The 21,723-nt window shown below is 38.7% G+C and overlaps 2 protein-coding genes across 4 annotated transcripts in view; both read left to right on the top strand.

The window, feature by feature from the left end:
• The first annotated feature begins 1,019 nt into the window (after positions 1-1,019).
• Positions 1,020-10,509, top strand: LOC141774574 (uncharacterized). Of its 2 annotated transcripts, none has more exons than XM_074647341.1 (8): positions 1,020-1,462; positions 1,862-1,961; positions 2,248-2,343; positions 3,072-5,450; positions 8,062-8,220; positions 8,324-8,384; positions 8,758-8,882; positions 10,236-10,509. In XM_074647341.1, the coding sequence occupies exons 1-8, from the start codon at positions 1,421-1,423 to the stop codon at positions 10,262-10,264; spliced, it is 2,991 nt and encodes a 996-aa protein (XP_074503442.1). In that variant the 5' UTR covers positions 1,020-1,420; the 3' UTR covers positions 10,265-10,509. The 2 variants fall into 2 exon arrangements, with proteins under 2 accessions (XP_074503442.1, XP_074503443.1); XM_074647342.1 differs by having other exon boundaries at positions 3,072-5,417.
• Positions 10,510-12,376: 1,867 nt separating this feature from the next.
• Positions 12,377-21,723, top strand: part of LOC141774580 (pyridoxal kinase-like) — a 31,128-nt gene continuing 21,781 nt past the window's right edge. Inside the window, exon 1 of one of the 2 annotated variants that reach the window (XM_074647357.1) lies at positions 12,377-12,654. In XM_074647357.1, the coding sequence (XP_074503458.1) occupies positions 12,574-12,654 (81 nt within the window). In that variant the 5' untranslated portion in view covers positions 12,377-12,573. The remainder of the gene's footprint in view (positions 12,655-21,723) is intronic. The other variant, XM_074647356.1, reaches the window with a different exon arrangement.

The raw sequence follows: 21,723 nt of genomic DNA on the forward strand, positions 1-21,723 counted from the left end.
AGAATTCATGCAGTGATTGAGTTTGCATTTATTTTTTTGCAAGTTAAAATCAAAGGACATCCAAATAAAAAAATGATTTAGGCAGGGAGAGGAAAAAAGGCCACAGAGCCTTTTTTTCCGTATATAACCTCGACCTAAATAATGCAAAACAATTTCAAGATTCAAGATGTTTATTGTCACACCGGTTATACAAGTGCAATCGTGTGAAATTCTTTTTGCTGGGAAGCTCCATTAAGAAAACAGTAAGTTAAGTAGCAAAAAATAATAATAGAGTATTTACAAATAATATACAGTATAATAACAAAGGAAGTACTTGGTATATGGTAACTATAGAAGCAATATATATATATACATATATATATATATATATATATAAATATATGGGAGCAGTAGAGGTTGCATACTATCAAAATATTGCACATTTTTTATATTGCACATATTGCATTGATTGAAGTATTGCACTTGTTAATTGCACTTTTTGTGAGGCAGAGTGTTGTATGATTATATAATATAATATTCTCCTCAGTATCACAGAAGTATGTAAACAGACATTTGTAAATTATTATTAATTATAAGAGAAAAACAATCAACAGAAATAACATGTCTGATACACAGAACACCAAGTGTAAAGTGTTACTGCTGCTCCAGCTCATGGATGTATTAAAAGCTTGTGTTGTGGTGTGGTGTGGCTCCATGTTGGCACATGCAGTGAGAGGGGGGCGTTTCCTTCATCTCTCAACCAATCAGCGTCAAGATAAACACATTTATCCATAAAACACCGGAACTTCCTTCAAAATAAAAGCGGTTTGACTGGAGTCAGTTTATTTACACTATTTTCTACTGATCTACTGTGGTGAAAGTAACTTAGTACATACAATATTTCTCTCTGAAACGTATGGTACCCTTCAGTGAAGTGTTTGCTATGAACCAATGCATTTTCAAAAGAGAGATTGTCTGTGAGGCTTTTATTTTGATGACCACAGCCGGAAACGAGTTTGTTTTCTTCTGTGATTGTTGACACGTGTTTAGAGGCTTTATGTAACTTTAAGGCTCTATAAACAGAGGACAGCTCCTCTAAACTACAATATACCAGCTAGATAGCAACTAAACTAACAAACTAAAGGTTATTAGATGATTTAATCAGTTCAGGTTGAAACAGGAAGAGTTTATTAACCGTCGTGTTTAGATTAGATTAACTAAATGAGTTCACTGAGATGTGTTATTGTGTGTTTTGTGTGTTTAAATCACCAGTTAAAGTCTTATTCTGTGTGTGTTTAAAGAGAGAAACAGAATAGTAAGGTTAACTGTAGGTGTCCTGGTGGAGGACAGAGAGCTGCAGGACATTTAGTTCTCTACTGACACATTCCTCCTCCTCAGGCTGAATAAGTACTATTATACAGATATCTTTATTATTTAATCAATGATGGCTGCTGCTTTGATCAGAAGAGGAACAGGACTATGTGTAAGTACATTTACTGTTTTACTGTTTTTATATTTGACCACATGACTTACACATGTCTTTTTAATACCTTCACATACAAACATGAATAAAGTACTTCTTATTTCACAGTTCAATGTCAGAGTAGAGCATGTCACAATGTTATTGTTGCATTTATTGCATATTTACTCACTAAGACTGTGGATTCTCTGCTGTAAAATCAATGTAAATTTACATTTATCTCAAAGTAAACACTGAAAATAACAATAAACCTAAGATAATTATTAAGAGTCTGGAATAAAACTTTACAGTGTACTGAATTCCTGAAAGTTTTTAATTTTTAATTAAATTTTAATTTTAGAAACATGCCATCTGACACTAGCATTACCTTGTGCATCCCATAACTTGTGTGTGTGTGTCCAGTGTATTCACAGGGAGTTGTGCAGAGTGGTCTGGAGGTCTCAAACTGCACTGTTCAGCTCCAAACCATCAGACAAAAATCAGCCACGCAAGACCCACATCAGTAAGACAAACTCTTGATTTTCTGTCAGGTTTTTACTTTTTATTAGGGCTGGGACGATTCACCTTTCTCCCGATTCAATGCTATCGCGATACTTGGGTGCCGATTCGATATGTATTGCAATTTTTAAGTATTGCAATTTGATATTGTGATTTTTGTAAACTTTTTTAACACTAGCCCATCGGAAAAAGTTGAATCATACACTTCTAGGGACTTTTACTTTGGAAAATATCTAAATTAATACATTAAAAAAAATTTAATCTCGGTCTGCATTTTGTTTCTTTGACAGAGAAAGCGAAGCCGCAGCCAGCGGTGGACGTCGCTAAACTCCTGGAGGAGATCTTCTCCCAGCAGAGGCCGGGCACAGCGCCTCCTGCTGGTAAAGGTCAGAATAAAGCCTCGATCAAAGACGGCGACCAACAGATTTACAGATTTTTTTCTTTCCTGTCAACACAGCAGGTGACGGTAATTTACCGCTGCAGAAAGAGCTGGTTTTGGAGTTTGACAGAATATTTTTTTTCTGAAAGATTAAGAGGATTTAATTCTGGTGATTTGTGAGCCCCTTCGTCATCATTTGTGGCTTCCTGTTTTCAGACTATGTTAGATCAGATGATGTAAATGGCTGTACCGAATAGGTCAAAGTTTCATTCATAACTTTGGCATTTAAATTATTATTATTACAGAAACATTACGTGCAATAGTCCACCTTCTCTCTCTCCTACACACGCAGCGAGCAACGCGGCTATCTGTCCTCGTCCGCTGTAATTGTCTCAGTCCAAAAGCCGAAATGTATTGAAAAAAGATAGAAGTAGTCATTTCCAACATTCACAACACAAATATTCTGCTTCAATCCATATTTGTTGGTGTTTAGCCTTTCAAAAACAACCTTTTCACTGAGGTAAAAAAAAACTGTTTGCAAATGAGTGTAGATGAGAGAACATGCTGATGAGCTGTCTGAAGGACAGCCGAGTTAATTAATTGAATCCCTCAAACACTGATTAGTTCTGCTTCTTTCTGTCTGTGCTGAGTGGTTTTACTTCTCCCTCCTCCCTCCTATCAATATCCCTTACATCCTCTTTTTCTCCTCCTTTTCCTCTCTCCTCCCTTCTTCAGCTCGACCTGCCAAAGCCTCCTCCATCCCCACCAAACCTCCCACCACCTCCTCAGTGAACGTCTCCACCTCAAATATTCCTCCTTTGTCAAAGACAAATGCTCGTAGTCTTTCCAATGTGACCGTTGCTACGACCTCAGGTTCCTCTCCAACCAGCTCAACACCAGCTGCAATAGAACACCAACCCTCGGCTGAAACAATAGAAACCAAAGTAGAAACTGCCACCGTACTGCCTTTATCAGCCCACGAGGTGGAGAAGAACGCAGAGGCATCATCTTTCCCAGCTGCTACAGTAGAACCCTTAATAGAAACTACAATAGAATCACCAGTAGATCATACCCTGTCCTCTGTGGAAACAGTAGAAACTAGAGCTGCTGTTGTTGAAGGTCCAGTAGAGCCTACAGTAGATGCTCCAGCTGAAGCAATACAAACCAAAGACACAGACTCAGGAGTGGCCAAAGAAGATCCCTTAATAGAAACTACAATAGAATCACCAGTAGAAGCTGTGGAAACACTAGAAACTAGAGCTGCAGTTGTTGGGGGTCCAGTAGAGCCGACGATAGACGTCACAGTAGATGCAGCAGCTCAAGAAGTAGAAACCAACAGCACAGACTCAGGAGTGGTTGACATTTCACACACTGCAGCAGTAGAACCCGTACTAGAATCTACAGTAGAACCACCAGTGGAGGCCTCTCCTCTGGAAACACTAGAGAGTGGAGCTGCTGTTGTTGAATGTCCAGTAGAGCCTTCAGTAGATGCAGCAGCTCAAGCAGTAGAAACCAAAAGCACAGGTCCTATTAACCTTTCGCACACTGCCAAAGAAGAAACTACAATAGAAACTCCAGTAGAAGCCGTGGAAGCACTAGAAACTAGAGCTGCTGTTGTTGAGGGTCCAGTAGAGCCTACGATAGACGTCACAGTAGATGCAGCAGCTCACAAAGTAGAAACCAACAGCACAGACTCGGGTCCTGTTTACCTCTCGCATACTGCCAAAGAAGAACCTTTAATAGAAATTACAATAGAATCACCAGTAGAAGCCAGCCATTTTCCTGTGGAAACACTCGAAACTAAAGCTGCTGTTGTTGAGGGTCCAGTAGAGCCGACGATAGACGTCACAGTAGATGCAGCAGCTCAGGAAGTAGACTCAGGAGTGGTTAACATCTCATACAGTGCCAAAGAAGAACCTTTAATAGAAACTACAATAGAAACATCAGTAGACGCCAGCACCTCGCCTGTTTCTGAAGGTACAATAGAGCCTACAATAGAAACTGAAGCAGTTGACAACCTCTCACACACTCCCGTAATACAAAATGCACACGAATCAGCACCATTGCCTTCGAAAATAGACTCTACAGTAGAATCATGCTCAGTAAATGAGGAAGTGAGTCGGTCTGAAGAGATGACGTTAGAGTCCGTAACGCTCCACGTAGACCAGGTCCTGGTAGCGTCTTTAAAAACCGACGAGCTCCTCAGAACTAAATCAATCCTCGACGAGAAAGCGGAGAAGCAGCTCCAGGAGTCGTCGGTCCGGACGGAGATCGGAGCTGAATCTGAATCTGAGGATTCAAGCGACGACGAGGGCGAGAATTTAAATAAAGTTTTGTCAAAATGGGACTCTCTGTCTGAAGATCTTCAGGAGTTGGAAGGAGAAAGCGGCGCGTTGGTGAAAGAGCTTCTCTTTCACGTTCCTGCAACGCTTTCTAAAACAAGATCAAACGCCGAGCAGACGGAGGAGAAAGCAACTGAAGCCATGACGCTGGAATCAGTAACTTTATCAGAAGTGACGGCGGACGTTGGAGGTCTTGACACCGAAGCTCTGCTAGAAGCGATGAACGCTCTCGAGAAAGAAGCTGATGTTCTAGCGAAAGAGGAGAAGATGGAAGTTACGACCACGATGGAGGATGTTGCTGAGTTTGAGGATGAAATGTTAACGCTAGATTCCATCTCTGAAGCCACCGATGCGATAGAAGCTGTGATGCTGGAGGTCATGTTGGGTTCTGAGCAAGGACCGAGGCAGCCGCTCGAAGGTCAGGAGGCAGAAGAAGAGTCCGGAGAGAGCGAGCGAGGGAGCGTCGTGGAGGCCATGAGTCTGGAGTCTGTGACTCTGGCTGAAGTCGAGGCCTCTTTGGGAACTCTGGAGGATGAATCTCTGAGTGAAACTGCAGATTATCTGGAGAAAGAAGCTGAAATCGTTGCTGGAGAGAAGAAGGTGGAGGTAGAGGAGGACGTGGTGGCGTCTGAAGAGACGACTCTGGAGATCGAGTCTCTGCCTGAAGATCTGCAGATAGACGCTCTGATGGAGGAGCTGCTCTTCTCTGTTCCTGGACACGTAACCGGGGTAACAGAAGGTCAGGAGGTTGTAGGAGCGGATGTTTTGGATGGTAAGTTTCAAGGAGGACGTGGTAGTAGATGCAGCTCTAACTTCAGAGTCATGCTGATTTAAAGGTACTACAAAGGAACTTTCATTTTGTTCAGATTTTTGTGTGGACTAAAGCGGGGAGCACCACCGCTTTGTGTTGTAAAGATCTGCAGCTGCCAGACTCCCTTAATAAAACCTCATTTTACCGCAGAAGGGTCTGACTTTCTGTTCCGCCTAGTCCTGCTTCGTTTATTAAATTTATAATATTTTTATTGTTCAACACGGGCCAATTCGGTAGAGACATTAAATATGACAATAGAATAGAAATAATTCAGTTTTACTTTTGTACCTTGGACGTTTTACCGGCATCCGGTAGTCGCTTTCAGTCCAAAATGGTGGAAGCGTAGCTCTGCTGCTGGGCGCTGATGTTGCAATGGAACAAACAACTGACTTTCACTGCTTAGCAATATACGTTCTTTGATATAAGATCACACATTGCTGTTTTTACGTGTGTTTGTGTAAGGATTAAACAAACTAGGTACTGCGTGTTAACTTGTGAGATTTAGAGCTGTTTGTAGATTGATATTCAAACAAGCAGTGGTGAAGTGTGGCCCAGCGCAATAAATACACTTTTCTGCGGCCGGTAAAAAACAAAGTATAAGAATGCTGGAAAAAAAGACTGAAAAATGTCTGAAAAAAAAATTTGAAAAACGTTGGAAAACAAAAGTCTAAACAATGTCTGAAAAAGGTAAAAAAAAAAAAAAAAAAGTCTGAAAGATGTCCCAAAGAAAAGGCTGAAAAAAGTTGGAAAAATTTGGAAAACAAAATTCTGAAAAAATGTCCGTAAAAAAAATTCTGGAAAAAAAGTCTGAAATTTTTTTTTAAAAATTGTTGGAAAAGAAAAGTCTAAACAATAACTGAAAAAGGTAAAAAAAAAAAAAAAAGTCTGAAAATGTCCCGAAAAAAGTTTGAAAATCTTAGAAAACAAAAGTCTGAAAAGATGTCCGTAAAAAAAAAGTCTGAAAAATATTTGAAAAACAAAAGTCTGAAAAAAGAAGTTTGAAACATGTTGGAAAACAAAAGTCTGAAAAAATGTCCGGAAAAGAATAGTGTGAAAAATGTCCCGAAAAAGTCTGAAAAATAAAGTTTGAAAGATGTTGGAAAACAAAAGTCTAAATAACTGAAAAAGGTAAAAAAAAAAAAAAAAAGTCTGAAAAATGTCCCAAAAAAAGTCTGAAATAAAAGTCTGAAAAATAAAGTTTAAAAAATGTTGAAAAACAAAAGTCTGGAAAAATGTCCGTAAAAAAAAAGTCTGAAATTTTTTTTTTGAAAAATGTTGGAAAACAAAAGTCTAAACAATGTCTGAAAAAGGTAAAAAAAAAAAAAAAAAAAAGTCTGAAAAGTATCCCAAATCAAAATGCTGAAAAAATGTCCGGAAAAAAAGTCTGAAAAAAAGTCTGAAAAATAAAGTTTGAAAAATGTTGAAAAACAAAAGTCTGAAAAAATGTCCGGAAAAAAAAAGTCTGAAAAAAAAATTTGAAAAACGTTGGAAAACAAAAGTCTAAACAATGTTTGAAAAGGTAAAAAAGAAAAAGAAAAAAAAAGTCTGAAAAAATGTCTGGAAAAAAATAGTCTGAAAAATGTCCGGAAAAAGTCTGAAAAATAAAGTTTGAAAAATGTTGGAAAACAAAAGTCTAAACAATGTCTGAAAAAGGTAAAAAAAAAAAAAAAAAAGTCTGAAAAATATCCTAAATCAAAATGCTTAAAAAAATGTCCGTAAAAAAATAGTCTGAAAAATGTCTGAAAAAAAAGTCTGAAAAATAAAGTTGGAAAAATGTTGAAAAACAAAAGTCTGAAAATATGTCCGTTAAAAAAAAAGTCTGAAAAAAAAAGTTTGAAAAATGTTGGAAAACAAAAGTCTAAACAATGTTTGAAAAGGTAAAAAAAAAAAAAAAAAAAAGTCTGAAAAAATGTCCGGAAAAAAATAGTCTGAAAAATGTCCGGAAAAAGTCTGAAAAATAAAGTTTGAAAAATGTTGGAAAACAAAAGTCTAAACAATGTCTGAAAAAGGTAAAAAAAAAAAAAAAAAAGTCTGAAAAATATCCTAAATCAAAATGCTTAAAAAATTGTCCGTAAAAAAATAGTCTGAAAAATGTCCCAAAAAAAGTCTGAAAAAAATGTCCCAAAACAAAATGCTGAAAAAATGTCCGTAAAAAAATAGTCTGAAAAATGTTGGAAAACAAATGTCTAAACAATGTCTGAAAAAGGTAAAAAAAAAAGTCTGAAAAATATTCCAAATCAAAATGCTGAAAAATGTCTGGAAAAAAAGTCTGAAAAAAAAAGTTTGAAAAATGTTGAAAAACAAAAGTCTGAAAAATAAAGTTAAAGTTTTTTTTTTAGAAATATTCCTTTAAAATAAAAATAATTAAACTCTTTGATGGAGACTTTAGACATAGATGTGTTGATTAAAACTGAGATAACTGAAGAACAGAGGAGATGCGAACAGAGCAGAAAGTATTTTATTAAGTTGTCGAAGAGTTTTGAACTAAAACTGAAGGTGATGCTTTAGAAAGTGGAATCAGCTCTTGTCCTGCTGACCCTCACCTGTCCTGTTTCTGGGGTTGTTACCACAGAAATGGTGGTCGTTGGGTCAGTCGACGTTGATACTGCGGCTGAAGTGACAGATGATGTTCCAGCTCAGAAGGAGGTGCTGCTGAAGGAGGAGTTCGAGGAGGAGGAGGGAGCTCAGGCTGAGGCCTCGGGGAGTGAAGATGTTAAAGGGACTCACGCAGGTAAATACAGTTGCAGATAGACAGTCATTATATCGGAGAAGTGAACAAGTTGTCTGGTGAAAGCGTTGATTTTTAATCATATTGTTGTTTTTGTGTTTTACAGATTTAGATCCGGTGCAGAGACTCTTCCTGGAGAAGATCAGAGAATACAACAACATGCACAGGTAGAGACGCACAGGTTTTATTTTACTGTGATAAATGTGTTAAAATTTGACTGTGTCTTCTCATGTGACTTCTCATGTTAATTATTTATGCTGCAATTTTAGCCATTTAGCTTGTCTTGTAAAGCAGACAATGGATTTCAAGAGACTTCCTGGTTATACAAAGGTGAAATAAATAATTCTATAACATGGTCTGACCACTTATGTATACAGTAGCTTTAAAAAGGCACAGTTTGCACAGAGGATGCACTATGATAACAACACAAGAGTTTAAGATGGAATACTGGAGGGAAACTGTGATGTTGAGATGCAATGTGGAGGAGACATTGAATTTAATTTCCCTCGTTTCCTATATCGTTTCCTGTTCCTCTCTAAGGTTGAATGGAGGACTGTTGGAGGCGGAGCCAGGTTACGAAAAACTCCTGTCAGAGGAGACAGCGAAGCTCCAGAGACTTTATGGAGGAGGAGACCTCAGCAGCTTCCCTCAGTTCACCTTCACCGGTGAGACATTCAGTCACAGAGAACGACATTGTATGTAGAGCTGTACAGCTAGTATTTATGATTCAATTAATAGAAAAGAAGTATTTTAAATGCAGAATTTTTTTTTTTAGAGATACAGTATCTATGCTGACGAGATGAACTTCTCATCAGTCATCCTAAATAACAAGTAGTGCCCGAGGGATAATTATCTTATCACAGATTTATCTTCATTGGCATATGTCGGCCGATAAGTAACAAGACATTGCAATGAAATAATGCCAAAGATATGTTTTAGAAAATTATAAATGTCGACAGAGATCACTAACAAGTTTATTTTTCTTTGTCAGATAACCAAATTTAGGGAATCCTTACCACAAAATGTTTGTCAATTAATTGTGCATCTGTTCAAAATGTACCTTAAAGGCAGATTTGTCAAGTATTTAATACTCTTATCAACATGGGAGTGGGCAAATATGCTGCTTTATGCAAATGTATGTATATATTTATTATTGGAAATCAATTAACGACACAAAACAATGACAGATATTGTCCAGAAACCCTCACAGGTACTGCATTTAGCATAAAACAATATGCTCCAATCATAACATGGCAAACTGCAGCCCAACAGGCAACAACAGCTGTCAGTGTGTCAGTGTGCTGACTTGACTATGACTTGCCCCAAACTGCATGTGATTATCATAAAGTGGGCATGTCTGTAAAGGGGAGACTCGTGGGTACCCATAGAACCCATTTACATTCACACATCTAGAGGTCAGAGGTCAAGGGACCCCTTTGAAAATGGCCATGCCAGTTTTTCCTCGCTAAAATTTAGCGTAAGTTTGGAGCGTTATCTAACCTCCTTCGCAACAAGCTAGTATGACATGGTTGATATCAATGGATTCTTTAGGTTTTATAGTTTCATATGATACCAGTATCTTCACTCTAGCTTTAAAACTGAGCCCGGTACAACCTAAAAATCGCAAGTTGCGTTAATGCCAATCCAGTCTGTCCCCAAGAAGAACATCATATCTGATGTAGCAGATTACAGTCACACAACTTTGGGGCAATTAAGATCTCCATGGCAACACAACGATCTGATTGATTAACTTGCTTTTGGATTAGTGCGTAGTGTAGTTTTTCAGTACGGATGTGAGAAAAAAACATAAAGACATCACAATGACGTACAACATGGCTGATAATCCAATTCCTTATGGAGATTATAAATATATTTTTATCTCTGGAACATGATGTTTCAGCTCTACAGCAGCTGATTGATTGGCATTTTGTCACTGCACAGACTCATTAAAATATCTACAGTGATGAAATGAAACTAAATGTATTCCCAAATAAATTTCTTCTGCTTTTCTCTTTTAGAGCCCGAAACGGACCAGGACTCCAAATGATCCATGACGCCTACCTCCTACTCTTTACACTCTTCCTTAACCTCTTCCCTCTCCGTGTTCCTCCTCCATTACCTCCTCATTTCAGTTTTACTACATGGGAGAACAGAACGAGGGAGAGAAGAGGAAGCATATCATGTTTGTTCTGCCATTAAAATAAAGGGAAATGTATTCCTGTTTGTTTGTACTGTGCAATAATGATGGTATATATTAATATTATATTTTATTAAAGCAGCACTTTGAAAAGAGGAGTCTGGTGTTCTCTGATGTTCAAGATGTTTGTGTGAAATGCAATTAAAGCGTCACATAGAGCAGTTAAGACCTGGATGAACAGCAGGTGGAGCTGTCATCTCAACATCTCTCCATTTGTCTCTCCCTCTTTCTGTTATTTCTTGCTCTTATACCTACATTTGGCTATATTTATCTGTACATGCACTCTGTGTTTCTCAGCATCACCGCCGACTGTGTCGTGTGGTGAACAGAGGCGGTGTTTGCCAAGTCAAATCCCCCCCTCAGTCACGACTCTGTGATAGAGATGGTGTGAGTCACAACCACAAAAACACACATACACACACCAAAAAAAGAAAAAGTGAGCGCAGCACCAAACTACACCCAAAAATATGCATATTTTAAAATTGTTTGTCCTTTATTTTGCCAGGGAAAACACCAAAAGACACATTGGAGTGATACTTAATTGTAAAATATGTTCTAGAATAATTCGGCTGTGTAAAAGGGAGTGATATAGTTGAATAAAATAGAACAAAATAGAAGAGAGTCATTCACATCTATTTTAATTCCAACTGTGTTGGATCAGATTTAGTGATGGGTCGTCACGAACGAGCCGGTTCAAAGAGCCGGCTCTTTTAAGTGAACGATAAGAGCCGACTCCCGTCCGAGAGCCGTTTTTTTTTGTTTTTTTTTATTATTAATTCAAGGCGGTATGATAGGACGATCTTCTCTGCGCCACGTGCACTCCATGCACTGACTGTGACTGAATGTTGCGTTAATGAGGTCCGTGCGACCAATCAGGTGATGACAGACAAGGATCATACCATCAAGCAGGGAGGTGCGGGGGTGCGCGGCGCGCGGATGGTCTACAGCAGGGGTCAGCAACCTGCGGCTCCGGAGCCACATGCGACTCTTTAGCTCCTCTCCAGTGGCTCCCTGTGGATTTTTCAAATTGGAAATGAATAACTGTTTTTGTTTACATTTTCATTTTTATTTATCATTGTTGTAGGTCTATGGTACGACGGTACGACGGAGTATTAGGGCCATATTGAGGAAAAAAATTTATCTGAGATTTAGAGAATAAAGTCATAAATTTACGAGAAAAAAGTCGTAATATTACGAGAATAAAGTCATAATATTCTAAAGCAGTAATTTTACATGTTATTGTCTTTTATTATCTTAATATTATGACATTTTTCTCGCAAAGTTATGACTTTATTCTCGTAATATTACAACTTTTTTCTCGTAAATTTATGACTTTATTCTCTAAATCTCAGATTAATTTTTTTCCTCAATATGGCCCTAATACTCCGTAGTACACTTGCAGTTTGGCCCTCACTACATTAGACTTATATTCTATATTCTATATTCCTAGACTATAAACTGTGTCATCACAATGATCAAATGTTTTGCGGCTCCAGACAGATTTTTTTTTTTTTTTTTTTGCCTTAAATGGCTATTTTGATAGTAAAGGTTGCTAACCTCTGCTCTACAGGTACGGAGCAGGAGGGAGAGGAGGTTGCGCTGAGGTGCGGTGCGTTGCGGTGCGGTGTGATGCGGTGCGGTGCGCTGCGGTGTGATGCGGTGCTTTGCTATGCGCTGAGGTGCGGTGCGATGCGATGCGTTGCGGTGCGCTGAGGTGCGGTGCGTTGCGGTGCGGTGTGATGCGGTGCTTTGCTATGCGCTGAGGTGCGTTGAGGTGCGGTGTGTTGCGGTGCGATGCGATGCGATGCGTTGCGGTGCGCTGAGGTGCGGTGCGTTGCAGTGGGATGCGATGCCGGCTCTTCTCTTCCTGACGAGCTCAGCCAAATGATCCGGCTCACTAAAAAGAGCCTTAATTCCCATCACTAGCGTTTAGGGGGTCCTGTGCTGACGTCACCATAGTTATGTGGTCGCTCAGATTGCCTGAGTAGAAAACACTAACGGTCGGTGCCCACCACCCGCTACAAACCACCAACACGCGCTCACACCAACAGACACACAGCTGGTTAGCTTAGCTTAGCTTCTCTCCGGTTCACGGTTATTATGTGTTGACGTGATTTAACGTTGAAGTAACGGATTATCATCTAGCCCCCCTCCTCGGCATGGAGTGCCGTGTTCTGTCCATCCAGAGCCATGTAGTCCGGGGGTATGTGGGCAACAAGAGCGCCTCTTTCCCATTACAGGTAAGCACTAACTGGCTGCACCCATTATCGGACAACATGCATTGCTTCTATTATCGGACAACAGGGCGATGCTGCTCGACCTGTCTGACACACAATTATCTAAATGTGACTTTCTATTAACAGTAAACCCACTCACGTAAATACCGATTTTTGTAACGATACACGTTAAATACGTCGTATAAAGTTGGTATAATCTTTGCAAACAGAAATCGATCAACCGCCTAAAAACCGTCGTTGGATGAGTTAACGGACGTTAGCCGTTAGTTAGCCGTTAGTTGTATTTCCACCTCTATTTTATAACATTAAATGCTTTTATATGGTGCTATGTTGTTGTGAACCCCCCAAAATAACAGTCACCTGATGTCAAGCAATAAACGTGACGACAGGTGTCGTGAGAATATGTGTTTCCCAGACAAAATGTGTCCCCCCCATTGACCTGGCTAGTCCTCACACCATGGCAATGAAAGATGGATCTTCGTCTTATTATTTAAATGAATGAATGTCTGTAGAGCCATTTAGACGTTGTTAATGTCAGAGGTGGTGGCAGAGTTGTGTCTGATAATGGACCTCCTGGTGTAAATCAAATGACCCCTATCTGGATGAATAAATGTTAAATAGGGAAACATGCTTTTCAGTCCTCAGTTAGTCTGTCAGTGAAACTTATACTCTGGCTGTGAAAACCCCCAAAATAACAGTCACCTGATGTCAAGCAATAAACGTGACGACAGGTGTCGTGAGAATATGTGTTTCCCAGACAAAATGTGTCCCCTCCATTGACCTGGCTAGTCCTCACACCATGTCATTGAAAGATGGATAATATGGCAGCGGTTTTCTTATTATTGTTTGTCTTATTTGTCTTATTGTCTTATTATTTATTTATTTATTTGATGGAGAAACTGTGGCACGACACCTGTCATTGGTTTGGGAGGATGTCCTATAATGTGTGTTATGTCTATTATCTTAAACTAATGATAAATTATTTATTTTACTGTCCTTTATTTAACCATGTTAGTCCAATTGAGATCAAAGATCTCTTTTACAAAGCAGACCTGGCCAAGACAGCAGCAAGACAGTTATAGTGAAAGTAACAGACAACACATAAATTAACATTAAAACTTGCTCATGCAGAACACTTGACACACACAGACAACCTGGACTGCAGCGATTCCACCACAGCTTTAAACTCATTCATTAGTTGTATTTACACCTCTATTTTATAATATTAAATGCTATTATATGGTGCTATGTTGTTGCTAAACGTGCTGTGAAAACCCCCCAAAATAACAGTCACCTGATGTCAAGCAATAAACATGACGACAGGTGTTGTGCAAATATGTGTTTCCCAGACAAAATGTGTCCCCTCCATTGACCTAGCTTATCCTCACACCATGTCAATGAAATTAATGTGAAATATGGATAATATGGCTGTTTTCTTCGTCTTATTATTTATTTATTTGACGGAGAAACTGTGGCACGACACCTGTCATTGGTTTGAGAGGATGTCCTATAATGTGTGTTAGGTCTATTAAAGCTTAAACTAATGATACATGTCTGTCTATTGAGCCATTTAGACGTTGTTAATGTCAGAGGTGGTGGCAGAGTTGTGTCTGATAATGGACCTCCTGGTGTAAATCAAATGACCCCTATCTGGATGAGTGGTTTGAATAACTGTTATATGGGGAAAACATGCTTTTCAGACCTCAGTTAGTCTGTCAGTGAAAGTTATACTCCGGTTGCAAAACAGCTAGCTAATGATAATCTTAAAGGTTAGAGAGAGTCCAGTCAGGTTTCCATCACCTGCTCTCAGACAGACAGGCAGACAGGCAGTCAGACAGCTGTAATGGTCATGATGTGTATGGGAACATCTGCCTCCTGCAGTGATAACCTGTACTACAGGATGGACAAATAATCAATACAGCTATTTGTTAGTTTCCTGATAAACTTGCACAAACTGGAGGTAGGAAATGTTTATCATGGATGTTTTCTTCCTTTACAGACGTAGCAGCTGTTCTGGTTTCTGAAAGATGAGCCAGATTGCGACTTTTATTAGAATAATTGAACACATGTACATTTTGTTGTGTGTGTGCATAGATATAAAACAGTAGATGTAACATTACATCATAACCAATGGGATAACCGTCAGCCAATCGCCACCTATTGGCAGCAACTGTTCAGCAACTAACTGCTTCTAAAGAGACCAGGGAGGCTGGCTCCACTTTCCACATGTCAGTATAGAGTAGATAAGAGATTTATTTTTAACTTATAGGTCAACTAAAACTACAAAAAGTTAGCTAACTTTACTGTTAAGTACCAAGCAACGGACCAGCTGACTTCTTAGTTAAAGTTATTGTTAATTGCTAGTTCTCAACAGCATTGATCTGTTAGCTAAACAGATGTTGTTTAAATGTAAGCTCACTTAGCTCAAAGACAATGTTTAGTAACGTTATAACAAAGTTATTAATATTACCCTCACATTTGACTGTTAAGCTGAATCCAAATCGATTGTAAAGTAAACAACATGTTAACGACAAGGAGAAGCGCTCCTCCTAAATAACATTTCATAATATCTCAATTCAAATCCAGTAAGCTACATCTAACCCAAATGAGCCGTCGTGAATCCTGCAGTCAATCATCATATATCAACATCACCTGTTAACTGAAAACGGAATCTATTCAGGACATAAAAGATATTGCTTAATGCAGTATATTAGCCATTCACAATACCAAATACAGTTCTTACATATTAAGCAAAATTAAATAATTATGAGATTATCGTCATGATTTAAAGTATGATTTGTTCTCTTGGAGCTATAACAATCAAAACTCTACTAAAATCTTTTTGGTTGATTCTAGACAGACACAGTTGTCTTACACTCATTACTTTGAATAAAACACAGTATTGGTGTATTGGACCACAACAGTTGTTAATAAAATTCAGTGACACTGAAAGCAGTTGGTATTGCAGTGAATAAAGTAGTGTATTGATTACTACTAAAGGTTTTCCTCTTTGTTTACACAGATTAATTGTGGCCAATAGCTGTCTTGCAATTTGCAGAATCACAAAATCGCCTGTAATTGCGATACCATCCATCTTGTGAACATTAGAGCCGGACAATAAACATCGTTTTTTATAAATTTTAATAAATGTCTATAAACAGTTATAAATGACCACCAGTGACATCTTACCTAAAGGTCAGCCAACCAATTAGCTAACAGTCCAGTATGTTTAACTGGTAATTAATCAGACATATTGAGCCAACATGAGAAAGGAAATACATGCCCTGATGAATATAAAATCGTTACTGGTGTAAACCTGCTAATTTATCTTAATGTAGATTTCAGGTCATACTGGGAAGTGTATTGTAATGTTATACTATGCTCATTGGCTGGCGAGTGTCTGTGTATTAATTAGGACTTATCATTAATGTGACCTCCACCTCTGATCAGAGGCGGTGACGTCAGGACGTAGACATTGCAAAGCACTTACAGATGAAGAACTGTAGCTTTTGAGTAGCTCAACATGCGTCTCGTTCTTTAGCTTAATTATAGGGACTTTCCTGTTGAGTTATTACCTACATTAACAGTAGTAATAAAGGCCTTACCTAAAGGCAAAGTTTACTGAGTGCTTTACACGAAGGCCTAACTACCAGAGTGAGGAGCAAATGCATTCAAAACAAGCCATCTATTTGATATTATGTGAAAGGACACAGAGGTTATTAGCTCCTTCTGGCTATGAGAGTGAATTCATTTCCCTTTATGATGCCTGATGTTGACAGTAGGATGATAACAGTGATTGCTTTGCGTCTGTAATTGCCGCGATGATGCTGATGATTGTTATAGATTCATATTTTCCACCACCACCAGCAGCAGCAGCAGCGTAGTGATGGCGAGGCAGTCAGTAGTGATGGCGAGGCTAGTGTATAGGCCCACAGTGATGTCCCATCATCCTGAAAGACAGTCACTTGTTGTGAGAAGTGCTGAGTCTATTTTTAGCGTGCTGCGCCCCAGGATGTATTTTGTGGTTATCCTAATGGCTGCTGGGCTTTCATGCATGTCACCGGGTTCAGTGCAGCCACTAATGTTCAACTACTACGGCTGATTAAGGCCTCTTTGTACCAGGATACCGTTAAAAATAGTATATACCAGCTTATTAAAGCTTACACTGGACACTGGTATTAACCAGTACATTGTACCAAGTGTGCTGCTCAACCAAAGTAGGTCATAGTGTCAACATTATTAAGTAAGACCAACTGATGCATGTGGCTTTTTAAAGACACTAGTATCTAATATTTTTCCCCCCAAATGTGTTGTCATTTTGGTGGTTTGTTGCAATTATTTTATCCAAAAGAAATTGGCTTTCAGTGTATTTTTAGGAAACTTAGATTCAGATTAGTTCTTGATTCAGAGCATCTTTAAACATTTCTACATACAGTAAAATTACATTTCCGTTTAATTATGCAGACGGTGTCAGTAATAAAGCCCTCACAAGTCTTTTTAGTCTTTTTACAGGGTGCCTGCCAGTAAATTCAAGACCTTAAATAGTCTTGCAAAAGCAATTTACAGTTTGAATTAACTATTATGAGTCTCACAGTTGTTGGTGAGAAATTAAACTAGTCACGCAGAATATCTTTCAGCTGCTTTCAAATTATTCCAGTGATGAAACTGGCCTTATTATTCATCTTATTTTGCATTGAAAGATCTTATAAATTCTTAAATCTAAGGAGACAAACCCTTGAGGCACCATGTTTCACATGAATTAAATATTAAGAGCAATAATCAGTATAATTTTACAGTGTTGTACTTTAAGTGTATTTAGTTGGCAATTGTTGCAGTCAGTTTGTGAATGAATCACCACTGATTCTCGTGGACATAAGACTGTATTTTAAATTTAAACTAATAAACAGAACACCAGCAGGCCGGTGACAGAGCTGCTCTCACTGATCAGAGTCACAACCATGATTCAGTTGGTGTTTAAGATAAGATGATGATGATGACGTCAGTGAGCGTGCAGGGCATCCCTCTCTCTGTGCTGACAGCACGGAGAATCTCAGGCCTGTCAGTAAGCAGGAGACGGCGCCGGTATGAGGAAGCAGGGCTCTGATTGGCTGCCACAGGATTCCTCCTGGTGACGTCACTGAAGATGGAGACAGGCTGCCTTAGACCTGGATAGATTCAGCTCCCTCATAGAAACTAAATCCAACACCAGTGCTGTCTTCATGCGCAGGGATTAATTCAGTTTTATGTATATTGTGAGTTAAATTTGTATTATTTAAAATTAGTTAAGTATTCAAACAGTTGCTTTTTCAAAAACAGGGACTTTTTATCAAGGTTTTTATCAAGACTATAAAAGCTGAATACCTGAATTATTAGTGTGACAGGTTATTTATTCTCAAAGGGACAGTTTCTGATTGCTTCTCACCATGACAGCACATACAGAACAGCATCCCAGGAACCAACAGGGATGTGTGTGTTGGGACACTTCAGCCAGTTGAATATTTGCTGACTTGGGGTTCTGCAGTTGTTCTTGTCGCTACCCTGCTGTCCTCAGAGTGAATCTTTATGCTTTTATATGTAAGATAAAGCTGTTGTGATCCACACTTGGGGGGTAAAAAACACCAAGTATCTTGCAACCTATTTAAGTAATGCCCAAAACATCCTTCAGAGGAAACCCTGTGAGAAAATACTTCATTGTTAGTAGCCAGACAAGCCTGTATTCAGTGCTTATTTCTACTTAATGTAATTAAACTTGTTCCGTTGGCTAGAGCTGAGATGATTAGTGAATTAATCAATAGCTTAATGAACAGGTAACTACCTTATTCAAGTCGTTAAGCAAGAATGCTGTTTTTTTAGGGGTGGGAATCACCAGAAGCTCCATGATACGATATCATGATACGATATCATGATACGATATCACGATACGATATCACGATACGATATCATGATACGATATCATGATACGATATCACGATACGATATCACGATACTTAAGTCACGATTAGGGCGGTCCCCAATACCATTTTTTGGGGCTTCGAAGCTTCGGTGAGAAATACTCAAAGGTATTCAAAGCTTCTTGGCGCGACGCAGCAGGCTAACATGTTCATTTTAATAAGTTTGATGATTCCCTTGACTTTTCTCCTTGTGCCATTGTCTGGTCAAAAATTCTGTTTGTCCAAATATTTTTGGTTTATGACCAAATGCCAAGAAAACAAATGACATTCCCATCAGCCTCAGCTGCGCTTTGTGTGTAGTGCTATTTAGCAAACGTTTGTATACTAACAGGCTAAACTAAGCATGGTAAACATTATACCTGCTAAACACGTGGATGTAAACATCATCATTGTGAGCATGTAAGCATGCTAACATTAGCATTTAGCTTGAAGCTCTGCCGTGCCTGTGTACAGCCTCAGAGAGCTGCTAGCATGGCTGTTTGGACTCTTATTTGTGTTAGTCCAACAAAACAAGTAAGCTCAGGAACATGCTGAAAGTTAACATCGTTTAACAAAAGATGGTACATGCACACATGGAAACAAACACTAGTATCATTAGTTTATTAATGTGCAAATGAACAGTGAACATATAGAGGAGCTAACCCAGAGCTGAGGGACTCTGCCAGCTAAGTCACGACGGTGCAGTAAATACAGCGTTTGTGTTGACTCAGATGTGATCAGTCTGTACTGTGACACATGCTAATTAAAGAAACTCTTCATCCGTCAGTTGCGGGAAGCCTTCCTCATCTGGGAATTACCTTAAGTGTTGAAGTGTTTCCTCAAAAAAGGCAAAATGTTTATAATTTAGTTAATATCCTCTCTGTCTCTGACGATGCTTTTCCATCAGCAGCATTGTAAACAGTCGATCTGTGTCGCTGACTTGAAGCTTATGAATAGAGCGAGAAAGGATGTGACCTAAATAACATATTCTTAGCCCCATCTACATCAGTAGGCCATAAATATACAGTTTAAATCAACAAACCAAAGGAACATTTTGTGATAGACAGGTTGCTTCTGTGTGAAAGAGTCGTATTTCTAAAGCAGTCAAACACATTTTTATTCACGACTCTGGAGCAGCAAACAGAAACAGATCTTTGAGAATACAAGTAATAGGCTATATAGGCAAGCATCAAAACCTCAAAATCTATTCCAAATTCAACTGCAAGTCAATGTAAGGTAGCTGAAAGACTGACTTGGTGACACTGGATACCCTCTAATACAAAAGTCCTGCAATAAATCCTACCTTCATAAAGGTTATAAAGTTCTGTAGAAACAGGTTTAAAGATGTTGGTTTAGTTTAATTTGGAGGCTGGATTTTGTGTTGTTGAATTGTATCATACCGAACATGTTTCTAATATTTTGTCATTTATATCAATGTATAATATAATTTAACAGCACCACAAAATACATTCGTTAGATTGACTTTAAAGGAACTTACATTTTTAGTTGATTTTGGCGGTCCCTATAGACTAAAGCGGTATTGTCTCCGAGCACCAGAGTCCCTTTAGAAAACCTCCCATTTTAATGCAGCAGGGTCTGACATTTATCCTTTCCATCTTCTTTGCTAAATCATTCTTGAGTCAGACTTTGACAAAAATGGGCTTTTCCCTTTGGATATTAATAGAAAATCACAAAGATTAGAGTAAGAAGGATCTTTCATCATTCATACTACTGTATGTCCACCCGGAGTGTATTCTGTACACTCCTTTAAAAATAGTATTTTCAATAAAAAAGGTGTCATGCTCTACATTCCTGACACACCACTAAGAGCTTGACCTTTTTCCTGAATGCCGTGTGTTGATGATGCAAATACACCTTTCAGAAAACATATTGAGAAAGTGTTCATCAGTCAGACAGAGATAGCTGGAGGAGCATCGTCAAGCTCAAGGTCAAAGAGGGTGAATCGCTGCCTCTCCCCTCTGTAAGCAGATTCTTGTATCTCAAAGTTAGAGTCAATTGAAAAGAACAAAGAACTCATTCACTCTGGCTTCTTCCTGCTTCAGCCCAATTAAATAAAGTCATTCAGATAACAATTGGCTGTGCACGTGGATGGGTCATGTGTCTTTCTCTCTCTCTGGTAATTAAAAAAAGATCTGTTAAGAAAGACAGGAGGACACAAAGAGTTGTAAACTAAGAGGATGTTTTTATCTCCACTTAAATGAAGCCAAATAGAGTTTTTTGTTTTTTCCAGATTCATGTTTACATGCTGCCGTTATGACCGAGATTATATGGAAAAAATGTCACAATATACAATACTTGACCAAATGTATTTATTCCAACACATAGTCATGTAATGTGATAATATTTTAAGGATCCGCTTTGGTGCTTTCAGAAGGGAAAAGTCAATTCTAATTGTGTTCACACCAAAAGCGAAGCAAACTTTGTGTGCAAAAGTCAATGCAAAGAGGCGAATAGATGCGGAAATTAGACGCTAAGATAGATTGCAATTGCATGACACTGTGTTGCGAAAGCCTCTCAGCGTTGAGATTCTCCTCCTGTCGTCACTGACGTCCTGACGTTGTTTAATCAGAAATGGAGGAAATAAATCTTGTGTCTGTCTGTGTTCACCCAGAGCTTCGATAGTCCATCATATCTGTACAGAGACCGGACCGAACTCTGTGTATAAACCACAGACTGTCTATGGTAGAAACGACAACGTTGCTGCCGTTTTTATGCCTGGATGACTTCAGTTTGAGTGTTGATGGAGCAGCTGCATAGCCTGGCACTGATCCATCCAAACTTCATTCAGAAAACAAGCATTTTAAAAGATGTTTGACTGTCGTCTTGCACACAGACCTGACAAAGCATGAATTCAGACTTTTTACAAATCAGCATCATTATGTAGTTATTTCGGCATTTTTTTGATTCGTTTACAACAATGGTGCTGCCGTATTTATGCCTAGATGACGTTATGTTGAGTGTTGATGGAGCAGCTGGATAGTCTGGCACTGATCCATCCAAATTCCATTCAGAAAACAAGCATTTTAAAAGTTGTTTGCTTGTCGTCTTGCGGACAGACTTGACAAAGCATGAATTCATACTTGTTACAAATTGGCATCATTATGTAGTAATTTCGGCATCA

Source organism: Sebastes fasciatus, chromosome 9 (assembly GCF_043250625.1).
Source record: "Sebastes fasciatus isolate fSebFas1 chromosome 9, fSebFas1.pri, whole genome shotgun sequence".
Lineage (NCBI taxonomy): Eukaryota > Metazoa > Chordata > Actinopteri > Perciformes > Sebastidae > Sebastes > Sebastes fasciatus.